General features: G+C 29.6%; 1 protein-coding gene and 2 long non-coding RNA genes across 3 annotated transcripts; 1 reads left to right on the top strand and 2 right to left on the bottom strand.

Annotated features, from left to right (window-relative positions):
• Positions 1 to 103: 103 nt before the first annotated feature.
• On the bottom strand, positions 104 to 10,797 carry LOC141529055 (uncharacterized). The gene is made up of 3 exons (XR_012479508.1): positions 10,134 to 10,797; positions 576 to 754; positions 104 to 274 (listed from the first exon to the last, which is right to left on the bottom strand). It is a non-coding gene; the product is annotated as an uncharacterized LOC141529055 (long non-coding RNA).
• LOC141529051 (uncharacterized) lies at positions 7,202 to 15,857 on the top strand. Its single transcript, XM_074245397.1, has 6 exons — positions 7,202 to 7,694; positions 7,900 to 8,016; positions 8,863 to 9,009; positions 14,740 to 14,959; positions 15,056 to 15,398; positions 15,592 to 15,857. Exons 1-6 carry the CDS (start codon positions 7,443 to 7,445, stop codon positions 15,662 to 15,664), a joined length of 1,152 nt encoding a protein of 383 aa, XP_074101498.1. The 5' UTR covers positions 7,202 to 7,442; the 3' UTR covers positions 15,665 to 15,857.
• LOC141529054 (uncharacterized) lies at positions 8,062 to 10,122 on the bottom strand. The gene is made up of 2 exons (XR_012479507.1): positions 9,228 to 10,122; positions 8,062 to 9,007 (listed from the first exon to the last, which is right to left on the bottom strand). It is a non-coding gene; the product is annotated as an uncharacterized LOC141529054 (long non-coding RNA).
• Positions 15,858 to 15,942: the final 85 nt, after the last annotated feature.

Below are 15,942 nucleotides of genomic sequence, written 5' to 3'. Positions count from 1 at the left end.
AAATGTAGGATCTATTTCTGATAATTTAAATATGTAATGAAAGGTTACAAAGAGTAACCAAATAAATATTCTATTTGAGCTAAATCGGAGCAACCAAATAAAATTTAATTAGCTTCAAATATTTGTTTGTCAAAAGGATTATTTTCACTCAGAGGATAATTATAAAATTATCAAAGTCTCTAATAAATTCCAGGAGCTTTCTCTGTATTAAATTAAATTTTCCCTCACTGGTTCATCCTGTACAAATAAGCCTCACTGATTCGATCTAAAAAAACTTGATTAATTATCGAATTTTTAATGATATCAAATAATTGACGAGTAAAAATTTATTTAATTAGTGTTGAATTGCTAATTGAGTACTCTATTTCATGTTACGTATCATTCATACATGATATACATCTATATTTGTGTACCGAGACTTATAAATATGTAGATATATATTCGATTGTAATCTATTGTTACGGATTAAGTCGACATATCAATCAACGATGGGGTTGAAACAATGTAAAGCAGCAAGCCGTGTTGAACAGATTCACTCACCAATAAACATTTCTATTCATAATAACAATATATACCTTGTAAACAACGTTAATGACACTTGAGGTAAATAGATTGTATAACTACTATGATATATCTATATAACTCATTTTTCCCTCTTTGGTGTTGCTAGTAATTATTAAAAGTCCTCGTTGGATTAATATCCTTGACGACCAACATTATCCTTCCCATAATTCATGTCTCGTTTTATCCATTCCTGTACAAAAAAAAAGGATTAATTTAACTGACTTTTTTTTTACAATTTATTGATTTCTATATATAATTGAATTTACATCAGTATTCACCGACAATATATTTATTTTTAAAGATTTTTCTCAATATTTTATAGTTCTAGATTTTTAAATTAGTCAATTAATAATAAAATTATAACTAGGACCTGGAAGTCGGAAAGTTTGCTCCAACTTTCAATCAATTATTATGTTTTATTTACTTCTATAAAATTAAAAAAAAAATATTCAATAAAAATGAAAATTTAGCAGATATTTAATAATTTTAAGAGTTTTTTTTAACAAATAAATTATGGCAAAAAAAAATTAACATTTAGAAATTTTAAAAAATTAAAAATCCAATTTTTTAAGAATCATTTTTTGGAACTAATTTTTTTGTTAAATAAAATTTAAGAATTCTCTTATGACTGCTAACTTTAATGTCATACAATAAAAAGTTATTACTTTTTTAGCTAATGAAATATTGTCAGCTTAAAACATTCACTGAGAAATGATACATTTTATGACATTAATTTGATGTCTATAAGATTTTATAGTTTTTTTCGATTATGCCTGCCTCGGCTTCTCAAGGATATTCAACAAAAATTTGAAAATATAATATACACAGAAAGAAAAATTTCTTGACCGGAGAATAAAATTCTTGGCTCAAGAAAATTTTCGGGTGCCTGAAGGAAGACCGAAGTTGTGTTGGCTGAAGTAAAAATTTTTCTTGATATTCTATTCTTGGTCGAAGTAATTTTTTCTTAATTCAAATTATCATAAATGCTTGATACAATAAATTTTTATACTTGATCAAGATTTTTAGATACTTTAGGGAAGCAGTACTACCTACTTCAGCGAAGAAAAAAATTTTCTCACCTCGAGAAAATTTTTCTCTTGAATATTTGATGCCCATTTTATATTATTTTAGCGTGCAATTATACATATTGAATAAAAAAAAATGATTCAATATTATTTGATCCTCCCATTTGACATGTCAGTCAATAAAAATATTAATGAAAATTTACTATTAAGATATTTAATTTTTTGGAGCAAGAGAGAAATTTTCTTAAGGCAAGAAAATTTACTTCTATCAAGAACAAAATTTTTTGGAGCAAGAAGCTGAATTTTCTCAAAACAAGAAGATTTTCTTGACTTAAATAAATTTTCTTGGATCAAAATACGTATTTCTTAAAGCAAGAGAATTAATTTGTTGAAATAAATGAAATTTATTGTGTCGAAAAAAAAAATTTTTTTTCGCTCAAGAAAATAAATAGGAAGAAAAATATTTTATTGGCTCAAGTGAACCTTTTTTTCTGTTTAGCCTATGTCACCCAGGGTAGTGTAGGTTCCCAACAGTGGAAGAATTTTTCAAATCGGTTCAGTATAGTTTCGGAGCTTATTCAATGCAAACAAACAAACAAACAATCAAATTTTTTCTCTTTATAATATTAATATAGATTGCACTTCAATTGCAAAATCAACAACTTTAGGGTGTAGTTTAGTTCGTCGACTAAAGAAATAGGCAATTTCTGGGAATTTTCGCGTGCACGCAAAAAAGAAAACTCGAAAAATTACAATATAAAATGTAAAATCGGTCCCTAGGTAATCAAAACTAAAAAAATTACAGTTTGAAATAACATTTTTCTAAATTCAGTTTTTTAATTTAATATTCAGAGCTTTCAATGTAAATATTGAATTCTACAATGTAATTCTTATAAAATCTGTAATAATTACATTTGAAACTGTAATTTTTCATCACGAAGCGCCATGTTACATTATATACTGTAATTTTTCGAGTTTTCTTTTTTCCGTGTAAATTTACTATGAAAGATATGCTTATAAAATGTTATTAGGGATGATGAATAAAGTTAAATTTTAAATTAAATTTAGAACCTATTGCAAAATAGTATTAGCATGAAGTATCTAAGTGTCAATTAGTGCTATATAATAAAGCTTTAGGAGAGGGTGGGGCAAGATGGCCCACCTCCAAAATATAATGAAAAAATATTAGAAAAATAAATTTTTGGTCAATTTTTGAGGTGGGCGTTCTTGCCCCAGGTGGGCCGTCTTGCCCCACCCTCCCCTACTTAATAAGATACAGTTTAATTGAAATTAATGTGATGATAAAATTGTTAAAAATAGTTCTTATTGTTGTACAATTCCTAAATAATTCTATCTAACTATGATAAATAAAATGTTAATATATAAAAATAAAATTTTTTTCAGTTTTTCTACAAAAAATTTGTACTCAAACAGAACAACATAATTTGGAGGCAGGTCGGCTCCTACACGATATCTCGGCAACGGCTTATGTAAATCAAAAGAACCAAAGTGTTTTAGATTTGGTATGATAGTCTCTACAAAATTTTAATTTCGAGCAATTGTTGTTAATTTTAAGTAACAGAAACCGAAAAAATTGAAAAAAAATTTTTTTTTACTGTTATTTGTAAAAATAATAGTTAAAATCAATATTTTAACATGATGGTAGTCTATTTTGAGAAAAATACGTTTTAAGTTTTTTTTAATAAAAAATCTTACCAAAATTTAATCTGCGAGCCTTTGCCCGAAACAGTTAACACATCCCCGGGAATTCTTAGATACATTGAAAAAAGTAAACTGTAATAAATAATAGTCGATTTATAATAAGTAATGATCAATTGCTATAAATTACCATTTCAAACAGTAAAGTCACAATTTTAATAATTACTATGTAATATTTATCATTTAAATTCTATAATTTATTCTTAATATGGAAGAAAATACTATTTTAAACAGTAATATTCGCTATGTGAATGTCAAAAATGTTAAAGTATAATAATTAAAAATTTTGACTTGGATATTTATCATTTGGTACCTAAAAAATGATCGCATGATATGTGAAAAGTATAAAATACAGTTACTAAATTTTTAATACAAGCAACGTCAATAATTACAAAATAAAATAGTAAATTATTGACTTGCTTGAACTAGTAAAATATATATTTTAAGAGTAAAATTTTTACTGTTTTAAATGTTAAATTTTTCGAGAATGAGACCCTCTTCTCCTGATATAAGTTCCCTTTTTCCTCACAGTACAGCGTATGGATTGAAACAGCAATTTTTACTGTTTGAAACTGTAATTTTTTAAGATGAGAAAGTCGTTGTTTACTATAGTGACCGCTATTAATCACTTATTTTCGATATTAAATTATAAATTGTGGCTTTTACACTTTCTACATTAAGTTCTGTAATATTTATATTTTTGTCACCTCGATGTCCGATTTACTGTTTGAAACCATAAAAATTAACCAGAATCCGAGTGAATTTTACAGTTTATTTTTTTCCGTGTATATATACATTCGAAAAATGTAAAAAAAATCGAATTTTCGAAATTTACCAACTAGACTACACCCTCAATTGTATATTATAAAATTTTTATACAATTACTGTTTAAAATGTACATCTTTAATAATTCACAAAACACTGAAGACTAGTAATTTTTTACCACGTGAAATCCGACAAAAAAAAAACAAAAAAACTGAGAACATACTTACGGGTTCCATCAATAGAGTGATGGATATACATTTAACTGAAAACCACGAAACGTTGAAAGTTGATAAATCATACAGTAAATGCTCCAAAGTCGTTAATTTAAATCAGTAAGTAAACTTTGACAAGTATTATCGGTAAATGTACTAATATTTTTATTTTATCAGACTTTATAAGTACTCAAAAACTAATTCGACCGTTTCTAGTACGAAGATTTAAAATAAAAAGCCATCTATAAGTTTAACTTAATCGACACATTCTCCTATTGATTTACTTAAAAAATGATTGGTACTTTTATTTATTTACAGAATCACCATTTTTACTGTATAAGGGGTCTCAAAGTATCTTCCATATAAATTTATTATTAACCCACTTGCCAATCGCTAAATAATCGATACAGAAAAATTTTGTATTGAAGCACGAACTTGATAATTAAGACAAATAAGGAATGATCCGATATAAGTCTCACGTTTAAAGCATAAATCTACTTTAGTTTCTACTTATTAACAATAATCACGTACTCGGCATTATTTACAGCAGAAAAATTTTAACTTTGATAACTAGTAATTTTTTAACATTTATTTTCTTCTTAAAAAATAATTACCGCCAACTGTTTGTTATTTGGTACCCAATTTATGGATATAAAAACAATCTATGTGGTAATACAAGCAGCGACGATTGTCAACAATTCAGATTTCAGTCATAAAGCTATTGTAATTTAACCGAGGTAATGTATGAATATATGCAATGTGCAATACATAAGTCCGGGCAATACATAAGAATAGTTGTTTGTAAAAAGCACGCAAGCTTTGACATTCGCATTTCACGTGTTACACCGATACATGGTTGTTTTGGTTTATTGAGCATTTCCCAATAATTTCGGTAACCAACACAGACAGAGCCAGTGATAAAAGCTTCGCCGATCGATTAGAGATTTATTTGCTGCAGTGAAAATAATTAAGACTTTATACTGAATGAATTAACGGTTAAGGCGCGTTATTTTTCTAAAACTATTTTTATTAAACTTCTCTTTCTATTATCTCGCTTTACTTTTTGGGCTGGTGCATGATTCTCACTCAGTTTCTCCTTCCCTCAGCTTCCAATGCTACAGGCAGCCTCAGGTACGGGCTTTCAGTTTCTGTTTTCAGTCGTGTCAGAACTTCCGTCGGGGTGAGTTCTTATACTACCCTTTTCAACGAATAATTAACCCTTTTTTATTTGTGTGCTTACAATAAATAATTTCATTAAATCTGAACACATTAAATAAATAATTAAATTAATAAAAATTAAAATTATAACTAAAGTTACATTGACAAAGTTAATAATCACCAAGTGACGGTTTATTAAAAACTAATAAAGTTCATCCGTAATGAATAATAATTAATGATGCCCGTGGATTTAAATATAAACCTTCCAAATGTCGTACAATATCCAGGGTAAGCGCTTAAAAATACATTAATAAAAGTTTTGTTATTTGTATTTGTAAGTACTTGCTGTTAAAATGTAAAACTGTAAAGTTTGTTATCAAAAAAATGAGTATAAAAGATCCAACAAGTTTGAAGTATTTCTTGTCATGTCCCCTGAGGCTTAAATTTTTTTTTTTTTTTTTTTTTATTATATCGTGTTGTAACTTTCCAATGTCTTATGTCTTATGTCCTATAACATCTTTTCTTCGACAAAGTTTCTGCTCGGTCCAAAACTTCAATAAGTTTCTTCTTCCGCTTACACTCTTCTCGATTTAATATCATAATAATTGCCAGTTTGTAGATGCACAAATAATGACAACATATTTTACCAGTTAGTTATGACTCTTTACTGATAATTACTGCTCTTAATTACTGCATAAACTTTTCTTCATAACCCTTTTTAATTAGGATAATTAATAGGCGCTCTGGTGCATCTGAGAACAATATATTATGTACATCTTACACAATATCTATAATATTGTTATATATTATGTATTATATGTAGGTGTCTCGTATATATATATATATCATTACGCTGTTGCTTTCATGAGGTCATCTATAATATCATTAAATTTAATATAGTTCGCTAATAATTAAGCGTTTGTGCATATGTCGATGGAAATAATTTATTAATTCTTCCAGAGCTTTATTGTCATGCACTTAAAATTTTAGCTTCACAATCTCATTATATAAATTATAAATTTATCTTTTTATATTTTCTTATTTTCTCTTTTCTTTTCTTTTTTAGTTAACATTGGAATTTTTCCAATGATATCATGGGAATTTTTTCTTTATTAACACGATAGAAATATCCATGTGACATAGGAAAAATTTATGTAACTTAATTTAATAATTACAAATTTACATAAAAATTTTCTTATTCGAGCAATTTCAGATAATTTAAGAGTAAAATTGCCATAACTTTTTCAAAAATTGACTTATCAGGACTTTTTGTTTTTCAAAATTTTTTTTTATTAAATGTTCTTTTTGGAAAAAAAAAAAAAAAAAAAAATATTCAAACCTATCTTCATCGTTATTTTTTAGATTTTCCGAAAAAACTCCGAATTTCTCGAAGATAACTATTTTTAATTTGTTTTTTTTTTCTTTCATATGAAACTTTGACATTTTTTACAAATAGCCTGAAAATTTTAGAATGGTGTTTTTTCGATTTTAATTTTTTTTCAATTGAAAAAAAAATTTTTTTTTTCATAACTTGTAACTTAATTATTAAATTAAGTTACGTAAATTTTAGTGATAAATGAATTTTTCCTATGTCACATCGATATTTCTATCATGTTAATAAAGAAAAAATTTCCACGTTAACATTGGAAAAACTCCTATGTCAACATAGGAATTTTTCCTATACAAAAATAGGAAAAATCCCTATGTTTTTTTCGCCGTGTTGAATCTTTTTATCTATCGGCATCAGTATTATTTAGTTTTCTTGATTTTGTTCAATCAAACATAAAATGTACACGCGACCTGAAAATTACAAAGCAATTTCTTAGGGTTATTTGTTGTGTGTGCGGTTGAGAAGACATAGTAGTACTATAGGAAAACGAAGAATATGCAGTGGTATATAGCCTACTATAATGGAAAGCGTGTTACAAAAGGACATTGTTGAAAGGAGTATTACTGAAAGTCCAATAAGTAAAAGGTGTACTGCAAGATCCAGTAACTGATGTATCATAGTTATATTCTCAGGAGCTTTTGTATATATCGTAATCACACACGATCCTTTTCAGATTCCAGTTGTGGCGCCGGGAGAAATGCTGCTGGGGGTGCCGGCGGGTCTAGTGGTAGCGAAGGTGTTCGCGGTGTTACTGCGGGAGGAAATTGCGATGGGGTGGAGCGAAGAATGGTCGACATTACCAGAGATAAGCCAATCAAAGTTGCTGTCAGGGTACAGGTCCCTGTTCGGGATCACCCGAAGGTCAGGTGAAAAATACTATATTTGATACTTAACTTAACAGTTTTTTATTTTTATTTTTATACATTTTATATTAAATGTCGTCTTAGTTTTTTTCCGGCCTTTCAATTAATTTAATTCACTGCGTTTTCAATTAAAACTCAATTATTTTAATGGAATTTTATACAAGAATAAATGATTTAATAATTAAATTTTATTTTTACTTTAGTTTAATTTCGTCGGGAAATTATTAGGACCAAAGGGCAACTCATTGAAACGTTTGCAAGAAGAGTGTGGCTGTAAGATGGCTGTTTTAGGTCGCGGTTCGGTAAAAGATCGTCAAAAGGTAAATAAATCTAATATTACCTTAGTGAAGAGAATACTAAAAATATACAGTCAAGAGGGATAAAAAATTATTTTTTTTATTTTAAGTTTAAATTCTACAATCAAAGTCGAGACTCGTGTCAAGAGCCTTTGAAGCTAAATCATAAAAAAATTTACTTTTACGTTATTCCATTTTTCGTAACATTTACAATATTTAAATTCCATTTTAATTTTTATTTTATTATCTTTTTTGTTTTATATGTATCTTCAAGTGTCGCGCGACTTTCTAGCCACCAGTATCATAATAAATGCTGGTGAACGCACTTGTAGGTTTACTCAGCCCGGTGCTCAGTATGCTGCTGAGATTCGCTCGACGATGCGACTTTAATGACTTCTTTAATTAAAAGCCGTACGTCTCGTCAAAAGATATTCCAGGAGTAGAGGTCATGAAGTAGCCAAAGCATTAAGCATGTATCCGTGGCAAACATACACACACACACACACACACACACACACACACACACACACACATATATATATATATATATATATATATATATATATATATATATATATATATATATATATATACTTTAAGTATACATATAGTTGTATAGTGTGCAAATATAAGTAAAGTAAAGTAAAGTAAGTGTATACACGGTGTATAAAACAAACACCGTTTTACTCGAATCAACAACTCCAAATTTCCCATTCGAGTACGCAGCAGCTTTGCTGTTTCCGTTACTAGTTTTAATCTTCTTTGTATCACAAAGTACTACCTCCTTTAAACAATTTACATATTTAATCGTTTAATTAAGTACTGCTAATCAATTAATCCATCGGTGTTGGTTTGGGGTACACTCTCCAGGAGGAGGAGCTGCGAGCTAGTGGTGACCCGAAATTCTCCCACCTCAGCGAAGATCTTCATGTTGAAATTAGCGCATTTGCTACTCCAGCAGAAGCACATGCTCGGATTGCCTACGCTCTTGTTGAAGTTCGTCGATTTCTTGTACCTGTAAGTTTTTTATTTAATCTATATTATTAGAAGAATAAGCTAAATTTTGTAGTCAATGTATTTATATAATAACATAGGTTTTTATGGTTTAATTTGGTATCGTTGGAAAAATCTTTTCATGGTTTCATATCATTCTCACCAATAGTAAATTTACGTTGATAAGTATTTAGGCTGCATTCGAAAATGCTCTATCTATAGATACATAATTATAAAATTACCTTTTAACTTGTGAAATATTGACGTTTTTGTATTGTCGCAAATTCTCCACTAAGGAGAATTTCCGTAATTCTTCTATATGTAGTTGATTAGTTAGGAATTGGTTCAGGATCTATCTGTTTAAAATAAAAGACTCGGTGTTGGGGTGAACAATTGTGATTAATTTATTCCCCAAGAGAAGAAAACTCTAGCAATTGCTAGAGAAAAAACTCCTCGAAGTGGTTACAGTTGAGAGATATGTGAATGAATGTGTGTGTTGATATAAATGTATATATGTTTGCACTGCTGTGCAATGAGGAGCGAGAATAGATCTCAGCCGCCGTTAGGGTATTGTGGTTAACCGTCAACCGTTGATATCTCAGTAGAGATGTAAAATGTAATTATGATCAGAAAGGATCGTGTGTTTGTAATCGGAAGAGAATTGACTGTGTGTTTAAAATGGTTTGAAAAAAACCAGTAGGTTCAAGTATTGAATTTGATCGCTGGGATCGAGTTGTGTTGTAAGTTTGATCGCTGGGATCGAGTCCTTGATCAGTGGGATCAAGTTATGTTATGATCCGAGAGGATCGAATTATTTTGATTTAAATGATTTGAATATTTTGTTTAAATTAGTAGTTGAATATAGTTTTCTAATTTACGCGAGAATTTATTATTTAATTTAAATTACTTTCTGAATAACTCAACAAATTATTAAATATATGAATTTATTAATGTACTTGTTTCTTGTAAATTTGATTTGAATTTAACAATTAACACGATTAAATTTAATTAAATAAAGCACATCAATGAAGTTAAGTTAATAATTACGATTGACTAAATTCAATTAATACTTGAAAAATATAACTAATTAACAATGATTTTAATTATAATTGAATATTATGAAACTGAATTGAAGATTCTTGACAAACCTTTAACAATGATAATTTATTGCGTCTAATTTATCACGCGATTGAAGACAATGGCCGCGATGCTAAACGCTAAGTACGACGTACTTTTTATTAGCGTCTTAAATATTTTACCACGAATTTATATTAAGTTTAAAATTAATGCACAAATGTCGAATCAATGAATTTAATTAAGTATAAGAACTGATAATTAACTGATGATTAATTACGTTAGCAAATAATAAAACACAATGGAATAATCTCTTTGTCAGAGAGAACGCAGGTATATTGCACTAGTCACTAGTCCCAATACAACTGCCGCTCATGGCGTCCCCACCAGTGCAGCCAGATCGTGCGATTTTTTTACCCCCTCTTTAGCGTCGCGCGCGCCAGGCACACAAGTAAGTGATGCCTGTCTGTGAGTCGGAAAACCGAGCGGAGCCGAGGGAGTCCGAGAAAGGTGAACGAATCGAGGGGAATAAGCCTCCTGCCACACGAAACAGAGGAATAACTCACACAACAGTAGCTCCCTGTTCGTGTGAAATTCTCAGAATCCGATTTCAGCCGAACATACAGCGGGAAAAATAATACTTTAATTTTTATTAAAATAAATAAATAATGCTTTTTTGTTAAAAATATGTAGGTTTAATTTTTTTTCTATATAAAAAATAAATTTTTTTTATCAATAAAAATTAAAATACAGAATTTTTTTTCATAAAAAAATCATTGTTACTTTTTTACGCTGTTATTAATAATAATTTATTATTAAGTAATAATAATAATAATAATAATAATAATAATAATAATAATAACTGTTATTATTTTTATAAATAATAATAACAATGGTTATTTATAATAATTATTACTAATAATTTTGGTTATTGGGAATTCTCAAACGCAGTATTTATCTTAGTTTTCACATTTTACCGGCAAGGCCTGCGATGGCTGCGCGGCGTAAGTGTAAGCTTACGTCGACAGAACTTTTGAGATCGAGTCATCGCCCAAACAAATTTTTTTTTTTAAATATTTTTTTTTTAATATTTTTTTTTATGTTGCTACAAACAATAATAATAATAATAATAACTGTTATTATTTTTATGAATAATAATAACAATGGTTATTTACAATAATTATTACTAATAATTTTGGTTACTGGGAATTTCCAAACGCAGTTTTTATTTTAGTTTTCACTTTTCATCGGCAAGACCTGCGATGGCTGCGCGGCGTAAGTGTAAGCTTACGTCAACAGAACTTTTGAGATCGAGTCCTCGCCCAACCAAATTTTTTTTAATATTTTTTTATGTTGCTACAAACAATAATAATAATAATAATAATAACTGTTATTATTTTTATGAATAATAATAACAATGGTTATTTACAATAATTATTACTAATAATTTTGGTTACTGGGAATTCCCAAACGCAGTTTTTATCTTAGTTTTCACTTTTCATCGGCAAGACCTACGATGGCTGCGCGGCGTAAGTGTAAGCTTACGTCAACAGAACTTTGAGATCGAGTCCTCGCCCAACCAAATTTTTTTTTTTAATATTTTTTTATGTTGCTACAAACAATAATAATAATAATAATAATAATAATAATAATAATAATAATAATAATAATAATAATAATAATAATAATAATAATGATAATAACAATGGTTATTTATAATAATTATTGCTAATAATTTTGGTTACTGGGAATTCTCAAACGCAGTTTTTATCTTAGTTCTTACTTTTCATTGACAAGACGTGCGATGGCTGCGCAGCGTAAGTGTTAGCTTACGGCCACGAAGCTTTTGAGATCGAGTCCTCGCTCAATCAAATTTTTTTTTCATTTTAAGTATTTTTTTATGTTGCTACTAACAACAAAAATAATAATAATGACAACTGTTATTTTTTTTATGAATAATAATAACAATGGTTATTTATAATATTTATTACTAATAATGATAATTATTACTAATTATGATTACTAATAATTAATTAATAAAAATCTACAATTGTTGATTTCATTGACAATGACGTGACTTCGCGCGCGACGACTCAACGCTGTCAAAGGCTTGAGCGCGCGATCGTCAGACGCTTGACCTCGAGGCAATGGCAAGAGCCACTACATTAATTATTTTATTTTAATAAAAATCACATTTTTTCATCAGTTACAATTGTAGATTTTTATTAATTAATTATTAGTAATCATAATTAGTAATAATTATCATTATTAGTAATAAATATTATAAATAACCATTGTTATTATTATTCATAAAAAAAATAACAGTTGTCATTATTATTATTTTTGTTGTTAGTAGCAACATAAAAAAAAATACTTAAAATGAAAAAAAAAAATTTGATTGAGCGAGGACTCGATCTCAAAAGCTTCGTGGCCGTAAGCTAACACTTACGCCGCACAGCCATCGCACGTCTTGTCAATGGAATGTAAGAACTAAAATAAAAACTGCGTTTGAGAATTCCCAGTAACCAAAATTATTAGCAATAATTATAAATAACCATTGTTATTATTATTATTATTATTATTATTATTATTATTATTATTATTATTATTATTGTTTGTAGCAACATAAAAAAAAATATAAAAAAAAAAATTTGATTGGGCGAGGACTCGATCTCAAAAGTTCTGTCGACGTAAGCTTACACTTACGCCGCGCAGCCATCGCAGGTCTTGCCGATAAAATGTGAAAACTAAGATAAAAACTGCGTTTGGGAATTCCCAATAACCAAAATTATTAGTAATAATTATTATAAATAACCATTGTTATTATTATTTATAAAAATAATAACAGTTATTATTATTATTATTATTATTATTATTGTTTGTAGCAACATAAAAAAAAATATTAAAAAAAAATTTGTTTGGGCGAGGACTCGATCTCAAAAGTTCTGTCGACGTAAGCTTACACTTACGCCGCGCAGGCATCGCAGGTCTTGCCGGTAAAATGTGAAAACTAAGATAAAAACTGCGTTTGGGAATTCCCAATAACCAAAATTATTAGTAATAATTATTATAAATAACCATTGTTATTATTATTTATAAAAATAATAACAGTTATTATTATTATTATTATTATTATTATTATTATTATTACTTAATAATAAATTATTATTAATAACAGCGTAAAAAAGTAACAATGATTTTTTATGAAAAAAATTCTGTATTTTAATTTTTATTGATAAAAAAATTTATTTTTATATAGAAAAAAATTAAACCTACATATTTTTAACAAAAAGCATTATTTATTTATTTTAATAAAAATTAAAGTATTATTTTTCCCGCTGTATGTTCGGCTGAAATCGGATTCTGAGAATTTCACACGAACAGGGAGCTACTGTTGTGTGAGTTATTCCTCTGTTTCGTGTGGCAGGAGGCTTATTCCCCTCGATTCGTTCACCTTTCTCGGACTCCCTCGGCTCCGCTCGGTTTTCCGACTCACAGACAGGCATCACTTACTTGTGTGCCTGGCGCGCGCGACGCTAAAGAGGGGGTAAAAAAATCGCACGATCTGGCTGCACTGGTCCCCACCGGCCTCGTGCCCCGGGCTCCCGGTCTTCTTCCCGCTAAATCATGGGGCGCATGTGCAACCGCCATTTGACATCGCGTTCAAATTTTTGTTTTTTCGATATTTGTGTATCTTTTGTCATATAACATTACAGGGAACTGTTTTTTTTTTTTTTTTATCAAATTGAGAAAAATCAAGCAAACTATTTCAATGCATTCAACTTTTCAAGTTCTCAATGAATATTTACATTAATTAGAATAATATTAAGAATTATGGATCCAATTTTATAAATAAATTATAAATAAAAATAGTTGCCAGGGGACTGAGTTTCTCGTGGCCCAGAAACATGTTTCCAGCACAAACGGTGTTTGTGACACTAAATAAAATAGCGATAAAGCGCTAACAGCCCTATGGTTATTAACTTAAGGCTAATTAGATCTTTCTAAACTTTACAAAAGGTAAAATAACACGCTGGGTTTTCTTTTGGCTTTGAACTTCTGGTAGGAGGACTGTTCTTAAAACGCCTGGGACAAACTTTGGTTTAATGAATTTAATGAAACAAATTAATTTTCGGTACTTTTTATTGAAGAAGATTGTTAGTTTAGTTAAACTAATTAAGTTTATAAACATTATGGACGAATAATTTAAAATTTAATTTTAAAGTTTCAATTTTGGGAATGAGACAGCCCAGGGCACTGTTATTTCGGTGGTTTACGAATTTATAGCAAAAAAACCTAAATTTGTTTCATTTTAGTTTTCAATGCTCCAAATAGAATGTTTTTTACTTTCGTAATAAATTTTTTTTAGTTACAAAATAACAATTTTTCTAATAAAAACATGCCTGGGACAGCAAAAAACATCCTTACAGAGAATTACAGAGAACTTATCTATATATGAAAAATATATCAAAATGTATGTGGGTACTCAAATGAAAGCTCTTGATGAGTTTAAGATCGGGATTTTAACAAAAGTCATTATTTAATAAAACAAAATTTTATATATTTATGGTTGACAAGTCACAGCAGTCACATAGTGATTGCTATTAATTTTATTTTTATATAAATCCTTAATTAATAAAGAAAACTTACTCGAAATAAAATTTTGACACTTGTGTTTAGGATTACAACGACGACATAAGACAAGAACAAATGTGGGAAATGCAAATGATGAACAACACGGAAAATAATCCTCAAGACTTACCGTCGAGTCCCGAAGAGACTTTGTCAGAACCGGCAGCCTCTCCGGTTTCCAGTACGACGAACGGGAACGGAAACGGAAACGGTACTACCACCGATCAGGAGTCTTCCTCGAAGCTTGGAGTAACGCAAAAGAGCCAAGGTAAACAAGTAGTTGCTTTGGAGCAGGTTGCCAGACCACAATGAACAAACCTTACATGTATACTCTATTAATTTATAGCGAATGGGTTATTGATAGGATGCCGTAAGCGACCGCTAATCTCATCGGGAAATCGACCAGCCATGTCGCCAATTAAACGAACAGTTATGTCACTATTGGCACGAGCTCGTGCTGCTCAGCACAAAGAGCTACATCAGCAAGTAGGAATGGTTTCCAATCAAACATCGGCAGCACTACATCAAAGTCAGTTGAATTTGTTGGCTGCGCCGACGGTACACACGGTTGCTCAGGTGCCGCAATTGCACCTAATAGGATCATCAATTCGACAGCACACGGCTTCTCGACGACCACCAATCCTTCCAGCTCCTCTTCCCCAGCATCAGATGCTGGGCCCTACGATACATGGTCTAATACACACCCAGTGAGTATTTTTGGCTGAAGCTAAGCTAACTAGAGCTTTAATTTAACGAGCACTCGTTCGTTATTAGTCTAGTCTTTATTTCACAATTGTTCGTAAAACAAATAAAATCTCGTTGTTTTAATGTAAAGAAAACTAACTCGGACTTTGAATGGTCCTTTTAGCTATATAACGATACTTGTGCTTGTGCTTTCAGAAGAGTCGCCGCTGGCCCTGTTCTCCCACTTGTTAGAGAGGACCTCGTTGCAGGAGGAGTTAATCTCGTTTAATCTCTATGGCTAGTCACACCGGACAAAGTGATGAGAGACTTAATACAGATAGAGTGGCAGCTACAAATTGAATTATTTATTATTTGTCAATGCTCAGTGAAAATCGGGTTTAATATAATATATTGTTGTTTCCTTTTTTTTTTACTCTAATGACAAGATTTATCTAGCAGGGTTGAATCAGTGTTAATTTATTTTTATTTAACTTATGCTAATGAACCCTGGGACCAACTTTCTAGTCATCTTCTAGTATTGTGATGAATAATTATAGTTTACCTCCA

This window comes from Cotesia typhae, unplaced genomic scaffold (genome assembly GCF_013202065.1).
Source record: "Cotesia typhae breed Kobodo isofemale line unplaced genomic scaffold, CoteBio_Ctyphae contig_44, whole genome shotgun sequence".
In the NCBI taxonomy this organism is placed as follows: domain Eukaryota; kingdom Metazoa; phylum Arthropoda; class Insecta; order Hymenoptera; family Braconidae; genus Cotesia; species Cotesia typhae.
Note: the sequence above shows the minus strand (reverse complement) of the source record. Positions and strands in the feature narration are given on the sequence as shown.